Source organism: Culex quinquefasciatus, chromosome 2, assembly GCF_015732765.1.
Source record: "Culex quinquefasciatus strain JHB chromosome 2, VPISU_Cqui_1.0_pri_paternal, whole genome shotgun sequence".
Classification (NCBI taxonomy): Eukaryota; Metazoa; Arthropoda; class Insecta; order Diptera; family Culicidae; genus Culex; species Culex quinquefasciatus.
In genome coordinates, this window is record NC_051862.1 from 137,551,801 (window position 1) to 137,567,452 (window position 15,652).

Below are 15,652 nucleotides of genomic sequence, written 5' to 3' on the forward strand. Positions count from 1 at the left end.
GTTTATCAGCCTCAAAAGAGCACATTTTACGAGCGCGCATTCACGGTCAGCCCGAGCTTGTCAGCGCGATAAATGAAAAATGTACCGCGATAGTACTCAAGTTGGTCTGCAACAGCTGCCGGCACTAAAAAAAGCTACCCCATTAAATGTGGTGGGAATTCCCACCCCCGCAAGCAAATCACATTAAAACGGCCAAGGCGGAACTTACCCATTGTACACGCGGCAGGTCGAGTTGTTAATCCGCTTGTCCGAGGCGCGCCGCCGCCGGTCCTCGAACAGATCCTTGATGGCTGTCACACCCAGCACAAACAGAACCGGGATCATGGCGATTTCCTTGCCGAACGCGTTAATCTGTGGGAACCAGTTGAGCAGCACGATGAAGATAAAGTACAGATTCGCGACGCGGTGGAACTGCTCGAGCAGATTCTTCGGAACGAACGACAGGAGCGTATACTTGGTAGTCCGAATTTTGTTGCCCACGAGGCGCCCGTTCGGGTGGTCCGCTTTGGGGGTTTTGGGAGGCACTGTGTGATTCGGGACCACTATCCGGTAGCCCCGGTCTTCGAATTTGCTACTGCGGCAGAAGATCCATCGTTTCCACCATGGAGGTCGATCGGCTCGCCGCAGCGTGTAGATCGACTCCGACCGGGACGCTTGCCGCGAGTGGCCTTTGCCGGCCGTCGAGGCGGTTCCCGTTTCGCGTGGTTCCTGCTGTTCCTTGTGGCCGGGCGGGAGAATGAAATCCGTCTTGGACCCCACCCGACTGTGACCGGACCGCGGCACCGGTGCATCGGTGATTTGTCCCTGAGACAACGCCCGCTGGTGGCCACCCTTGACGGCGGATTTGAGTGCCGATGGGCGGCCAGCCGCCCCCAGCATCCCGAACGATCCCTCGCCATGGCTAATCGACCGCGAGTGGCCACCACTCCGCGGATGCTCGAACAGTGCCCGACCGGTCGGAGCCACTGCCGTCGTCGGTATCCCACTACCGCCGGGGCCACCGACCGCAGCACTCGGCCCCGGGAACACGTACGTCCGACCGCCTCCGACTTCCACCGCCGGATTCGGCACTTGCAGATGTGGCTGAGGCGGCGGCGGCTGCTGAGGCTCCTTTCTCGATTCCTCCAGTTGTGTCATAGTTGAAAACCACCATCAGGACCTGCGCGTCTTCACCAACGCACACGTACACACACTCACACTCGTTTCAAAGATTTTTTTTTTGTAATTGCACTTTTATTTATTTCACACCAAACTCCTTCTTCATCCTAACCGACACTTCCCATATTTCTTCAAAGCAACCAAAAAAACTGAAGGAAAAAAATCACTTTCACATTATAAGGCTGCCCCGAACGGACGTTCGGCGGGGGCTCGATCGATCTCTTCCGAATTTATTGCACGGTTTCTTCACGGTTCCGAAAGCTGCTGCAGGCCACGATCATGCACAAAAGTTGACTCAGTAAATCTGAAAGGAAGAAGATGAAAAAATAATCAGATTAATACTTTCGATTTCGGGTTTCCCAAATTGGTTTTGTTTGATTAAATCAAGTTCAGCTAGTCGGTAGTTGAGAGACATTGCGCATATTAGGATTGCTACGCGTGACTGGGGAAATCTGCGTCCAGCGATCTGGACACAGCCAATTTGGGCACGCTTGTTGGATTCGACAGTGTTTTTTTTCGATTTCTTAAAAATCGAGATGAAAGTTACTGGAACGTGAACGGTTTGGCAAGGTTTTAGTTGTGGAATGGAATGATTTGGTCGCAGCTGTCAATTTTAATCGATGATCAAGCTTAAAATTAATTTCACAATTTTCAACGGGAAAAAGCAACCTCCAAAAAAAAAAAGCGACGAAATCAACATTTAACAATCATACAAATTACCGAAATCAATCTAGTATTGTTTACTTCAAATAAAAAAATAAATAAAATTAATGCAACCGGAATACTATAGTATACAAAATATTTCCGAATGTTACATAATTTATGATGTAACATTTTTCGACGTAATTAAACCTTTAAATTTACATGCAATTTTATGTAAATTAGCAACAAATTATATGTAAAAACATGATTTTACGTGTTATTCAACCGTTTACGTCGAATCTCGAGTTTACATGTGATTCATGATTTCCGTGTCGAGTAAATTCACATATTTTTTCTGTTTATTAAAACAAGCAACCTACACACAAAAAAAAATATTTCCGAATGTTACATCATTTATGATGTAATGCGTCATTAAACATTTAAATTTAAATGTAATTTGATGTAAATTCGTAACAAATTATACGTAAAAAAATGATTTTACGTGTGATTCAACCGTTTACGTCAAATCTCGAGTTTACATCAACTATGTTTACATGTGATTCATGTTTTCCGTGTCGAGTAAATTCACATATTTTTTTCTGTGTATAATTCTAGACCAAACATTACATAACTATTAATTGATCCAATTTGAAGAAGAAAAAAAGTTTACAATTGTTTAGTATTTTGATAAAAAAGTATTTTTAAATTATTGTATTTTGATTTTTCCTATTTGTTTATTTATTTATTTGTCTATGTAATTACTTGTCTTTTGCTAATTTGTCTAGTTGTCTAGTGGGCTAGTTGTCTAATTGTCTTTTTGTATTGTTGTCTTTATGCCTTTTTTTAGAGAAGTGCGGTGCTTCGGTGGACGCGCAGTCCTGTTTTTTCGTGATAATTTTCGTCTCTTTTGTGTCGCTCTTTGTGTGCATGAGGTGATTGAGCATAATAATTGAATAATGCCATCAGAAGTGCGGTGCTTCGGTGGATGCGCAGTCCTGTTTCTTCGTGATAATTTTCGTCTCTTTTGTGTCGCTCTTTGTGTGCATGAGGTGATTGGGCATAATAATTGAATAATGCCATCAGAACTGCGGTGCTTCGGTGGACGCGCAGTCCTGTTTTTTCGTGATAATTTTCGTCTCTTTTGTGTCGCTCTTTGTGTGCATGAGGTGATTGGGCATAATAATTGAATAATGCCATCAGAAGTGCGGTGCTTCGGTGGACGCGCAGTCCTGTTTTTCGTGATAATTTTCGTCTCTTTTGTGTCGCTCTTTGTGTGCATGAGGTGATTGGGCATAATAATTGAATAATGCCATCAGAAGTGCGGTGCTTCGGTGGATGCGCAGTCCTGTTTCTTCGTGATAATTTTCGTCTCTTTTGTGTCGCTCTTTGTGTGCATGAGGTGATTGGGCATAATAATTGAATAATGCCATCAGAAGTGCGGTGCTTCGGTGGACGCGCAGTCCTGTTTTTTCGTGATAATTTTCGTCTCTTTTGTGTCGCTCTTTGTGTGCATGAGGTGATTGGGCATAATAATTGAATAATGCCATCAAGTGCGGTGCTTCGGTGGACGCGCAGTCCTGTTTTTTCGTGATAATTTTCGTCTCTTTTGTGTCGCTCTTTGTGTGCATGAGGTGATTGGGCATAATAATTGAATAATGCCATCAGAAGTGCGGTGCTTCGGTGGATGCGCAGTCCTGTTTCTTCGTGATAATTTTCGTCTCTTTTGTGTCGCTCTTTGTGTGCATGAGGTGATTGGGCATAATAATTGAATAATGCCATCAGAAGTGCGGTGCTTCGGTGGACGCGCAGTCCTGTTTTTTCGTGATAATTTTCGTCTCTTTTGTGTCGCTCTTTGTGTGCATGAGGTGATTGGGCATAATAATTGAATAATGCCATCAGAAGTGCGGTGCTTCGGTGGATGCGCAGTCCTGTTTCTTCGTGATAATTTTCGTCTCTTTTGTGTCGCTCTTGTGTGCATGAGGTGATTGGGCATAATAATTGAATAATGCCATCAGAAGTGCGGTGCTTCGGTGGATGCGCAGTCCTGTTTCTTCGTGATAATTTTCGTCTCTTTTGTGTCGCTCTTTGTGTGCATGAGGTGATTGGGCATAATAATTGAATAATGCCATCAGAAGTGCAGTGCTTCGGTGGACGCGCAGTCCTGTTTTTTCGTGATAATTTTCGTCTCTTTTGTGTCGCTCTTTGTGTGCATGAGGTGATTGGGCATAATAATTGAATAATGCCATCAGAAGTGCGGTGCTTCGGTGGATGCGCAGTCCTGTTTCTTCGTGATAATTTTCGTCTCTTTTGTGTCGCTCTTTGTGTGCATGAGGTGATTGGGCATAATAATTGAATAATGCCATCAGAAGTGCGGTGCTTCGGTGGACGCGCAGTCCTGTTTCTTCGTGATAATTTTCGCCTCTTTTGTGTCGCTCTTTGTGTGCATGAGGTGATTGGGCATAATAATTGAATAATGCCATCAGAAGTGCGGTGCTTCTGTGGACGCGCAGTCCTGTTTCTTCGTGATAATTTTCGTCTCTTTTGTGTCGCTCTTTGTGTGCATGGGGTGATTGGTTTGATGTGATTAGGTTTTATTTATTTTTTTATGTTGTTTTCTTTCTCTTCATTTCCGCAGTCTGATTTGCGATGCCTTTCCGTCGGTTCGCAGTGTTTTTTCGCGTTCGTCGTCGGTGTGTTTTTCGGTTTTTTTTTCGCGTGCGTATATGTGTGTTAAGGTGAGGCTGGCTCTGGTTGTCATCGATGACAATTGAGCCAGTCTGATTTGCGATGCCCTTCCGTCGGATCGCAAGGTTTTTTTTTTCGCGTTCGTCGTCGGTGTGCAACAACAACAAAACCTTATCATACAATTTCAGCTCGATAAACATCGTAACTCGTCGTTCGTTTCGTTAATCAGTACTCCACTAAATATCAATCATGTAAAACTCATAAAAACAGCTCAATCAAAAAGTACACTGTTAAGTTCTTCATCATTTAATTACAAATAATTTTGGTTCTATCTTTCCACAGCCGGCTGTCTAAGATTAAACCATTTCAATTAAAAGTTAACAGCCGATAAACGGGAAATGTCTCATCCGTAACATCCGATTGTTGCCTTGAGAGTAAAACATAATACACCCAAAGGAAAAATATATCTCAAAATCTGCAACATTGGATTTGCTGCAGAAAATGTCATATTTTATAACATTTTTTGCAGCAAGCCCGTAGATCATTTTTGCCCGCGTGTAAACATTTCAGCGATCTGCAGTTCTCACCAACACATATAAAGCTGGCCCGTTCCCGAGCAACACTCCAAAGAGAAGCATATGTTGGTGCTCTTTCACTCACTTTTCATCAAGCGTCCATGGCGCGGTGGTAGCGTGTCGGATCAATAACCAAGAAGTTGGTGGTTCTATCCTCGTTCTGCTAAGTGTTTTTTTTTGTGAAATACAACCAAAAAGCCGTCGGTAATGTCGATAATTGTCGGTAACGGGCAAAAATGTCATACTCCTAAATCGCAAAAAATGCATGAGGACAGATTTCATGCAGATTCTGATATACTTTCATGCCGCCATGCATCACAATCATGCGACTGCCAGTTGGGTGTACCTTTCAACAAACACTATGATTTTATTTATTTCACCGCCTCCATCTAAAATGCTCAGGCTGTATAATCTTAAAAAACTAACATTAACTTATTCTAGTTTTAAACACAGTTTTGGACACGACATAATCAAAACAAGAGCAGATTTCATTAAATTGACGGAAACAAACATCTAGCGGGTTATTATAACCATAGTCAAATATATGTCTCGGAATCCACAGCAGGGGCGTTCCCCTCTGAGTCCTTGGCGAGCCGGTTCATTGAAGCGTACGTTGTTGCGGATGCTGTGGCAGTCGATGTTGCCGCGCAGCAGATCGAATACGAAAGACGCTGCATCAGGGTCCGACGCTCGGCAAGTGACTGCAGCCTAAACAGCAAGCAGCGTCCTTCGTACGATGGCAGGATCAGCGGGTTATTCCATGGCAGCTTGCGCAAGGCAAACCTCACGAAGGCACGCTGGACTCGTTCAATCCGCGCAGCCAGCGTTACGTGGTACGGTGCCCAAACAACCGCAGCATACTCCAGGACGCTCCTGACCAGCGACGCGTACAGCACTTTCAAAGCAAACGGGTCGTCGAAGTGGGCGGTGTTGCGCTTCAGGAAGCCTAGCATCGCAAAAGCCTTTCCAGTTATCAAAGCGATGTGTTCGTTGAACTTCATTTTACGATCCACGGTCACGCCTAGGTCCCGGATAGAGTTTACACGATCTAAAGGACACCCATCGCCCATCGTGTAGTCAAATCGCAGAGGGTTCCTTGAACGACTGAACGAGATAACCTTGCACTTCTTCACGTGTACCTTCATTCCATTTGACTCGCACCAGTGCAGGAGCGCATTGACGTCCATCTGTAGCGAGCAGCAGTCGACGTTGTTCTTCACCGAGCGGAACAGTTTCAGGTCATCAGCGTACATCAATGTGTTAGAATTTGTAAGCGCACATATTTCGTTCACAAAAGAATGAAAATGAGTGGGCCGAGGTGGCTGCCTTGTGGGACGCCAGAAGGAATGTCAAATGTGCTGGAACGGGCGATTCGAAGATTGACAAAAGCTTTCCGATTCGTCAGGTACGAAAGTAGCCAGTTGGTGATCCAAGCAGGAAGACCGAGCTTGCGGAGCTTTCGAACGGTGAGTGCGTGAGGTACCTTGTCGAAGGCTTTCTCGAAATCTATGTAGATGGCGTCAACCTGTTCACCAGATTCAAGGGCATTTACAGTTGAGTGTACAAATGTTAGGAGGTTGGTTGTTGTTGAACGTTTCTGCATGAATCCGTGCTGATCATCCGAAATGATCGGACGCACCACCGCGTACAGCCGATCATACACAATCTTCTCCAGAACCTTGGCAAGACAGTTCAGGATCGATATCGGTCGGTAGTTCTCGACTTTCTTGGTGCTCCTGATTTATGAATCGGAGTGATTGACGCCACTTTCCACATCGCGGGATAAACGCCTTTTCGAAGAGAATCGTTGAAAATCCTCTTAACTGGAACGGTGAGAGAATCAGCACAGGCTTTGATCAGCGACGGTGGAATTCCATCCGGACCTGGTCCTTTAGCTCCGTCCACTCCCGAAAGCGCCTTCAGAGTTTCCTCGTCGTTGAGCACCGGAAGCGGCAGCGGCAGATAGTGAGTTGGTACATATTCAAATTCGTGGTCGCGGGGTGGAATTGCATCAGAACTGTGCACCGACTTGAAGAAATCAGCGAAGAAGTTGGCGGCGATGGCTGGGGATGTTGAGTTCAAATCGCGGTACGAAACGTCTGTTGGAGTTCGATTGGCGTTTTTCCGGCTGTTCACGTAACTCCAAAACTTCGATGGATCGCTCTTTAGACTCCTTTGTGTGTTGTTGATGTAGGATCGAAAGCTTTCTTGGTTCAGCGCGTTGTATTCGTCCTCGATGTTTTGCACCGTCACCTTGTCCCATGCTGTCTTTGATTCCATGTATCGAGATGTTGCCTTGCGTAAGCGGTTTCTGAGCGTTCGTAGTTCATCGTTCCACCACGGCAGCTTGTATCGGTGGCTCATTCGACGGATTTTCTTCGGAACGACTTCGTGTAGGATGGAATTGAGCCTTTCATAGAAGTTTGCAGTAGATTCATCTACCGAGGAAGTGTCAAGCAGAGTGTCCCAGTCCACGGCGGATATTCTCTCGTTCAGGAGGGCATAGTCACACTGGTTGAAATCGAAGATTTCATCTGCATCATCAAGGTCGTCATTGCCACCGTGATCATAATCCAGTTTTAAAAGTATTGGCTTATGATGAGCGTCTGGTTTTAAAAGAGGACATGGCGGATCGATGAGTTCAGCAGCAGTCGCATCACTCACGAATGCCAAGTCAAGAAGATTTCCGTGTGCACTCGCCAGATTGTTGATTTGCAGAAGTCCACAGGAGAGCATCGATTCCAACAGCAAAACCTCCTGTTCTGCCGATGCGTTGATTGGGAGAAAGCTGTGCGTATCGTCATCAAAGAACCAGGTTAGCGCCGGAAGGTTATAATCGCCGACGACGAGAACCAAATCTCTTACTCCCGCCATGCCGAGAATTTGCTGCACAGCGCCCGTGTGGAGCTGGTACACATCGATGTTACTTGCTGGTCGAATGTAGATACAGCAGATGAAAAGTGCCTGATGTGGTAGAACAATACGGACAGCGATTTGTTCCAGGCTGCCACAGCCCACGAGTTCGACGTCTTTGCAGTTCCGTCCTGTTTTGACCGCAACCAGTACACCTCCCCCGCGTTGAAGTGATGATGTTTCTGCACTTCGGTCGCAACGAAAAATGTCATATCCCGCAGCAAACTCGGAGTTTTTAATCCCCGGTACCAGCCACGTCTCCGTAAAGATGATGACGTCGTAATCACAGGAACTAAGGGCTAACAGCACGGAATTCGTCTTTGCCCTTAAGCCTCGCACGTTTTGATAGTAAACATTCAAAAAACCACGCTCTGACGACGCAGAAGCTGGATCAGATGCAGTCAATGCAGCAGGCATGCCGGAATTCGCGGAACCAAGGTCTTCCATAGTGCCGTGGTACACGCACCCCGGTGCAGCAAGGGTTACAAAAGTCGACGGCGGTACAGTAGCGCTGAAATCTGAACGAGCGTCAGGGCTGGAATGAGGCGTGCTGAATTGGTACTTGCCGAAGAGCACCGGTTGAGAGACCCCTCCCCCAACACCGACACCAGCACCAGGACGGCTCTGATGGCTGCAACCAGCTGGACTTCTCGTGCGATAGCTGAATGAGGACGTGGTGGCGTCGGGTAGGCGAGGGGCTCTCATAATGCTTTCTACGGTGCGTCCTGGCGAAGACTGGATGGCTTGGGCTGGCAGCGGTGAAGCGTTTGCAGTCCGCGTCGAGGTCGACGTGAATGGACAAGATCTGTGAGTGGGACTGGCATCAGGTAGGACACGTTGCGATTGAAAAGGGTACTTGCCGAAGAGCACCGGTTGAGAGACCCCTCCCCCAACCCCGACACCAGCACCAGGACGGCTCTGATGGCTGCAGCCAGCTGGACTTCTCGTGCGGTAGCTGAATGAGGACGTGGTGGCGTCGGGCAGGCGAGGGGCTCTCATAATGCTTTCTACGGTGCGTCCTGGCGAAGACTGGATGGCTTGGGCTGGCAGCGGTGAAGCGTTTGCAGTCCGCGTCGAGGTCGACGTGAATGGACAAGATCTGTGAGTGGGACTGGCATCAGGTAGGACACGTTGCGATTGAAAAGGGGGTCGCATCATCATCTTTTATGATGAATCCTGACCAAACACCCTATCCTACTAACAAGTTTTCAGGTTCCTGGCGCTCGTGGGGTGTAAGCACAGAGTAAATCAGCTGCCCTAGTAGCAACCTGCGCTAACTAACATTCCCGTCCCTTAAAATCGAGATCTACAAACTGACATGGCGGGCGCCGTTGGTGGCCAATGACTGTTACCTATTCGCAACTGATCTAGCTTTAGCAATCATGGTGTTTTATCTTTTCAGCGCATTCATACATGCTGTTGATAAGGGAAACACCACTAGATCGTCGAAGCATATAATCAGTAGTGCTGAAAGGATATTACGGTTCTGTTCAGCAACGGAGGGGCAACCATGGGTGATCTCTCATGCTCATGCTCATGCTCATGTTGTCTTTATGCCTTTATGTCTTTTCGTCCTATTGTCTTTTAGTTTTTTTGTGTCTATTTTGTCTTTTTGTTTTTTTTTGTCTTTTTGTCTTTTTGTTTAAGTTTTTTCCACCGTGTACAGATTAAAAAAAAACTCTGTTCTGAGTGATTTAAAGACCGCAAACAACAATTAAACAAACATTAAAAAAACAGCAATCAACCAAACAGCCCAAAAACATCAAACTCGAATTGGGTCAATATTTGTACAATTTATCACTCGTCAACCAGAAGCCTCGCCCGTTGTTGGCACCTTTTTCACCAGATTGCATACGAGATTTATAGTTAGCAAACAATAAGCCAATGATTCAGCTCTCGCCTCCCACGGCACTTCTTTCGACTTTCGTCACTCCACGCTGCGGTGACCAACCTTAAAAAGTGTTGCCATGCGTTCGTATTAACTAGCCGTTGAGCTTTCGATAACCCGTCATCATCACTGTCGTTGAGACCGTAATTTCGTTTCTTCACTTCACTTATTGATCAACAATCTATGATTGACTTTTTTTTGTTATATTACTGACATTAAATTTTCCAAAACAAGGCAAAATTCCCATAGGTCCAAAATAGGTACACTGGGTCAAAAATAGGGCCATCGCACCTTGCTTAACCGCTCGCAATGTCGCGAAATATTTTGCATTAACCTTAAACTTGCTGACCGCGGCGCGGTTGACCAGCGTAGACTTTCAACGCAATGTTTTTCAAGTCCATGGTAGCAGAGTGTGGGATGCGAGGTATAAAACAAAAAAGAAAAAAAGCTCAACAACAAAGTGTGGTAAAGGCAAAACAAAATGCGGTCACTAAACTTTAAACTCTCATTGGTGGTGGTGGTGGTACATTGCAGGAACGTGTCCAAGGCGTCGTGGATTTGGATTGGCTTTGGGCACGTTGGAATTGGTTCAAGCCGCAGCGATAAAGCTCGGTTTAAGGTTGTTTATCTTGTTTGATACTTTCAGTGTGACATCGACATTTTTCAGCACAAAACAATCTGATCGCTCGTCCGGTTGATGTAATCCCGGTGTAACCTTTAGATCGCTGATGTTTACGGTATAATTACAGGTCTCGAGGGGTAGAGCTGACTTGAATAGGCGTGCCTCAACAACCCAAGTCATTTAAGCTAACTGTATTTCTAAATTGTAAAGAGAGGGGGAAAATCTGGGCGTGGAGCAGAGGGAAATCTAGAGAACAACCCTTTCATTAAGTGTGACACAGAGAATCATAGAGAACGTTCGTCGGTTGTGCCAGAGAACTGTCGTCGAGCGGATTTGGGCACGGTTCGAAAACGGATTGTGCACGCGTCGCCTCGCGGACGCCAAGGCGATCTTTTGAAAGTTTTCGCATTCCTCTTCTTTAAGGTCTGTTAATTTTAAACTGAAAGAGCTCGTAGGAAAAGCTTACGATTTCACGGAGTTAAACTATTTTTTTAATTCTGCCTTTTTGTCTTTTAAGTACTTTTTAGTATTTTAGTACTTTAGTATTTTAGTATTGTAGTATTTTAGCATTGTAGTATTTTAGTATTTTAGTATTTTAGTATTTTAGTATTTTAGTATTTTAGTATTTTAGTTTTTTAGTATTTTAGTATTTTAGTATTTTAGTATTTTAGTATTTTAGTATTTTAGTATTTTATTATTTTAGTATTTTAGTATTTTAGTATTTTAGTATTTTAGTATTTTAGTATTTTAGTATTTTAGTATTTTAGTATTTTAGTATTTTAGTATTTTAGTATTTTAGTATTTTAGTATTTTAGTATTTTAGTATTTTAGTATTTTAGTATTTTAGTATTTTAGTATTTTAGTATTTTAGTATTTTAGTATTTTAGTATTTTAGTATTTTAGTATTTTAGTATTTTAGTATTTTAGTATTTTAGTATTTAGTATTTTAGTATTCTAGTATTTTACTATTTTAGTATTTTAGTTTTGAAGTTTTTTAGTAATTTTGTATATTATTTTTTAAGTTTTTTAGTAATTTTGTATATTATTTTTCAAGTATTTTAGTTACTTAGTATCAGTATTGCAAATGAGTGATAAAAAAGCTATCAATAGATTATCTCTGCACCAAAAATATTCGAGAGTATAGCGGCCGTCACTGTAGCTTGTGAGATCTCTTCTTGTGTCTCGTGATTCCCAGCGATGTAATTCTCTCTCTATCACTCCTCCCCTTTTCCTCGACTATGCGCTCTCACCGCTGAGTCTCTCAATCTCTCCGAAAACTGCAATGAGAGAACGCGAGATGGCGATTAGGAGCCGACCACGCATGACGTCCTGTTAAACTGCGTTTGCGAAATTGGTTTTGTGGCGGCTTTTGTGGTTAAACGCTGTTGCGGTAGCATGATCGTGGAAGCGGGAATGAGAGAGAAAAGGAAAATGTCAATCGCGAGTGGGTAAACACGAAAACGTGTTCGGCTATGTTCGGCGCTGAGAGTTTCAATGAAGAGAGAAGAGCAGTTGTATTTGAGGCATGAATATTCACGCGAGATAATTGTAGTTGCTGAGAGCTGATACTTTGATATTTTAACAACCCTGCTTAGTATTTTTATTTGTTTCAAGTATTCAATAAGATCTGATGAAATCAGCTCACAAATTTAACATCAGTGAGACAAATCTCGATTGATTCCAGTTTGTCTGGATTTTTCCGGTTACCGACGTTATGCCTATTTTTGGAATATTTGGAATCGATCAAATCCCAATCCCAACCTAAGAATCATTCCACACATGGACTGATTTCGCAGCTACACGCTAATAGCTCCAAAAAAGACCCGCCATTGAAAGGCTACAGTCTGCTGAGCACCACTTAAATGTCCATGGAGTTTCCAAGAATACCAAACAATAACATTTGCCTTTTTTTGTCCGCCAAGTAAAAGGCCACAGCCCGGTTTCGGGGCGTGCGATTTTTGCTCCGAGATGGGATTGTACTGTATGCATGTAAGCGCTTTGAAGGTTTGTAAACATTGCAAAATTTTGAAGGTGGTTGCGGTTCCAAAACAGCTGACTTGGGAATCGGTTGCTACTTGAGTCGAAGGTTTCCACTTTTTGTGTAGTTGAACACGTGGAGTTCGATCAACTTAAGCTAAATATATGTTATTATTATTTGCAAGTCCGTTAGAGTGACCTCCGCGCTCGAGTTCTGTTTGTCATTCTAATCTACATCAGCCAAGTCTAAAACAGTCATTAACCTTTCCAGGTTACCAGTCTCGCTCCCCTTCTCTTTGCAAAAAAGGTCGTCGTCGTCGCAACTTTGTGCAAGTCATGTTGTGCTTGGCGAGAAGGTCTTCGACAGAGCAAGGAAGTACGGGAGGCTGCGTGCGGTTTAATAAAAAAAAGCCTTTGACCCCATCATCTCCGCGGGGCAAATTGTAGCAGCAGTTGGCAGTGGACCGGGCTAGGACGTTTTATTCATGCATTTGGAATCGGTTGTTGCTAGAGAGCGCAACAAGAGCCAATCGTCGCCGTTGTGCTATATTGCCACACCTTTGGGATTTAAAAAAAATGGAATGGTTACTGAAAGGACCTTATAATTCTACCGGCGGCATGCCTTCCGAGTAGCGATGCAAGGGTATCGATTGCAAAATGTCAACCATTGCGACAGCAGAGCACGAGCCAGACAGCATAAGTAGAACGACCGGCTGGTTGTTGCTGGGATGCCGTCTAGCGAGGAGACTGTTTTTATTGCAGTTTGATGGAAAATTGATGGGGAAGATGATGCAGATTTACGGGTGTCGATGAACGCAACTACATACATGTATCGAGAAGATCGTATTCAATTTTTAAATGAGAAGAATGACGACCTGAAAATTGCTATAAATTACATCAAATTGAAATTGTTTGGCCATCCTAACTAAGTAAAGGCTTTTGAATCAATTGAAATAATTGCGATTTGCTGGGTTAGTTGACCAGAAGTTGGAATAATTGAGAACAATTAATTACAACTGAAAAACAACTTGATTTGTACAGAACATTATAATGTCAAGTTTTCCTTATTATTATTTTTTGTTGGATGAAACTTTATCAATGCATTTCTTATGTAGGTTGCGCATGGGCATGTGAATATTCAAAAATTTGTATCTTGAAAAGGAATTTTCAGATCGATTTTATGTCCTCGGCAAAGTTTATAGTAATGATTATGATTTGATTCATTCAAACATATTTCTAGCGACTTAACAAATGGCTAAAGCTTTCGAGTCACGAATATTGAATAAAGTGAATTGTTTTCAAGTTAAAGGCAGTTCTAGTCCCCCAAAAACATTAAATAATTTCGAAGATTGAAATATGCAGCCATTCCACGTCAAACAGGAAGTCTCCAAATCAAAAGTGCTCCGATTTGGCTCAAATTTGGAGTGGGGGTTCTTTGGCCCAAATAATTAGACTCGTATTTTTTTGTTTGGCGATTAGGGTGGTCCTATCCGAAATAGGGTGGTCCATAAAATTGCATTTCTCGTCGATTTTCGCAAAAAACCACACTTTTCTAAAAATCATATCTCCGGAACGGTTGAACCAATTTTGGAGCGCCATAATTCAAAAGAAAGGTTATTAGTTGGGCTTTTATGGAAAAATATGTTGAGATCCAAAAAAAAAAACGAGCTGAATATTTGAAAAGGTCCTATGAAAATTTCATTTGCCGATTTCAAGGTCTCGGGACCAAAGAGCCCATGTTTGAAAATATTTATTCCTGATTCCTTGTAATATTTTACAAAACATATAAAAAAAATTGCGAATATCCATTAAAACGTTTCGGAGATATGATTTTTAAACATAAAAACTGGGGTTTTCGACACTCCGCGCGCAAAAACGGCAAAATGACGAAAACGGGTAAAAATCAACTTTTTTCACTAAAACTGCGATAACTTGAAAATTTCAGCGATGACCTATACAATTTTTGCAATTGAAAGACGCAACTTTTGGTACCCAGACATGTATAGTATACATGTCTGGGTACCAAAAGTTGCGTCTTTCAATTGCAAAAATTGTATAGGTCATCGCTGAAATTTTCAAGTTATCGCAGTTTTAGTGAAAAAAGTTGATTTTTACCCGTTTTCGTCGTTAAAGCTGGTCGAGGTCGAGGGGAAGGAAGACAAAATCAATTTTAACTAAATTTAAAGCCTGATTTTCGAAATTAAAAAAAAACAAAAAGTATTACAAAACGTTTTTACAAAAAAAAATAGTCAGCAACTATATTGTGCCCCCTCATTTTCATTAAAAACAACCAAAATAGCTTTAATAGCTGCAAAAAAATCATGCAATAAGTTAGAAATGTAAAACTATCATCAGGATGAAACATAAACAGTCAATTTTAAGAGAATGAATGCAAAATATGTCTTTTTCAACAATTTGGCATCAGAATTTTAAAATTAATATGACTTGTTGTGAATCCCGGACACTGATAAAAGCTGGTTCAAAATCCGGACACTCAAAAATTTCTGGTGAATGACATTCTTTAGGTATGAAACAAGCTGCTAACAAAAAAACATTTGATATTTTTTATAACAATTTGCTTGGATTCAAGGAAATCAGAACCATACATATATGCTTTGCTTTCCGTTGTTTAGGACGTTTAGGAAATGTTTCACATTTTGGTAAACTCATATTTCAACTTTATTCAATTATTTTGGCATGGACTACAACTTCCAAATAAATTAGAAATGAAAGTTGATGTGGAAATTCAACAAATAACACAGTTATGATATTTCCTAAGTGAACTTATATCCAAATAACTGATGAAACGAGATGGGATGTCCGGGTTTCAAAGCGTCCGGGAATTCAAATAAAGTTATAAATCAGATGTTAAATAAAGTTTAGTGGCAGTAATGAAGGTGATCGGTAGTACAAACCTTCATCAGCAGTGATTATATGATTTTTTTGTTTGGTGCATTTGTAATTCTTATTGTTGAGTATACTTAAGAAGTCCTTGCTATATCATCGGTGATCGGAAGGCACCGCGCAGTGATGTATAAAATTTAAAGCCCTTTTTATATCATCGATGATCGAAAGGCACGCTGACGATTTGGTCGTTTAGTTATGCGAAGTAAAAAATATATTAAAAACATTAAAATGCGCAAGTGTTTTTATATAGACCAAAAAAACCTCCCAATAGCTTCGCAGTTCAGA

General features: G+C 42.6%; 2 protein-coding genes across 7 annotated transcripts in view; both read right to left on the bottom strand.

The window, feature by feature from the left end:
- The window catches only part of LOC6037893 (probable phospholipid-transporting ATPase VD), a 147,367-nt gene that overhangs the window by 68,636 nt on the left and 63,079 nt on the right, over positions 1–15,652 (bottom strand). For all 6 annotated transcript variants that reach the window (XM_038256454.1, XM_038256453.1, XM_038256456.1 and 3 more), the window contains one exon: positions 209–1,462. In XM_038256454.1, coding sequence (XP_038112382.1) covers positions 209–1,137 — 929 coding nt within the window. In that variant the 5' untranslated portion in view covers positions 1,138–1,462. The remainder of the gene's footprint in view (positions 1–208; positions 1,463–15,652) is intronic.
- LOC119766336 lies at positions 5,597–6,313 on the bottom strand. The gene has a single exon (XM_038250818.1). The coding sequence runs from the start codon at positions 6,311–6,313 to the stop codon at positions 5,597–5,599; it is 717 nt and encodes a 238-aa protein (XP_038106746.1).

Bases quoted from the DNA above. Each gene is read 5' to 3' on its own strand.
- LOC119766336 (XM_038250818.1), bottom strand. From the start codon at position 6,313: ATGTACGCTGATGACCTGAAACTGTTCCGCTCGGTGAAGAACAACGTC.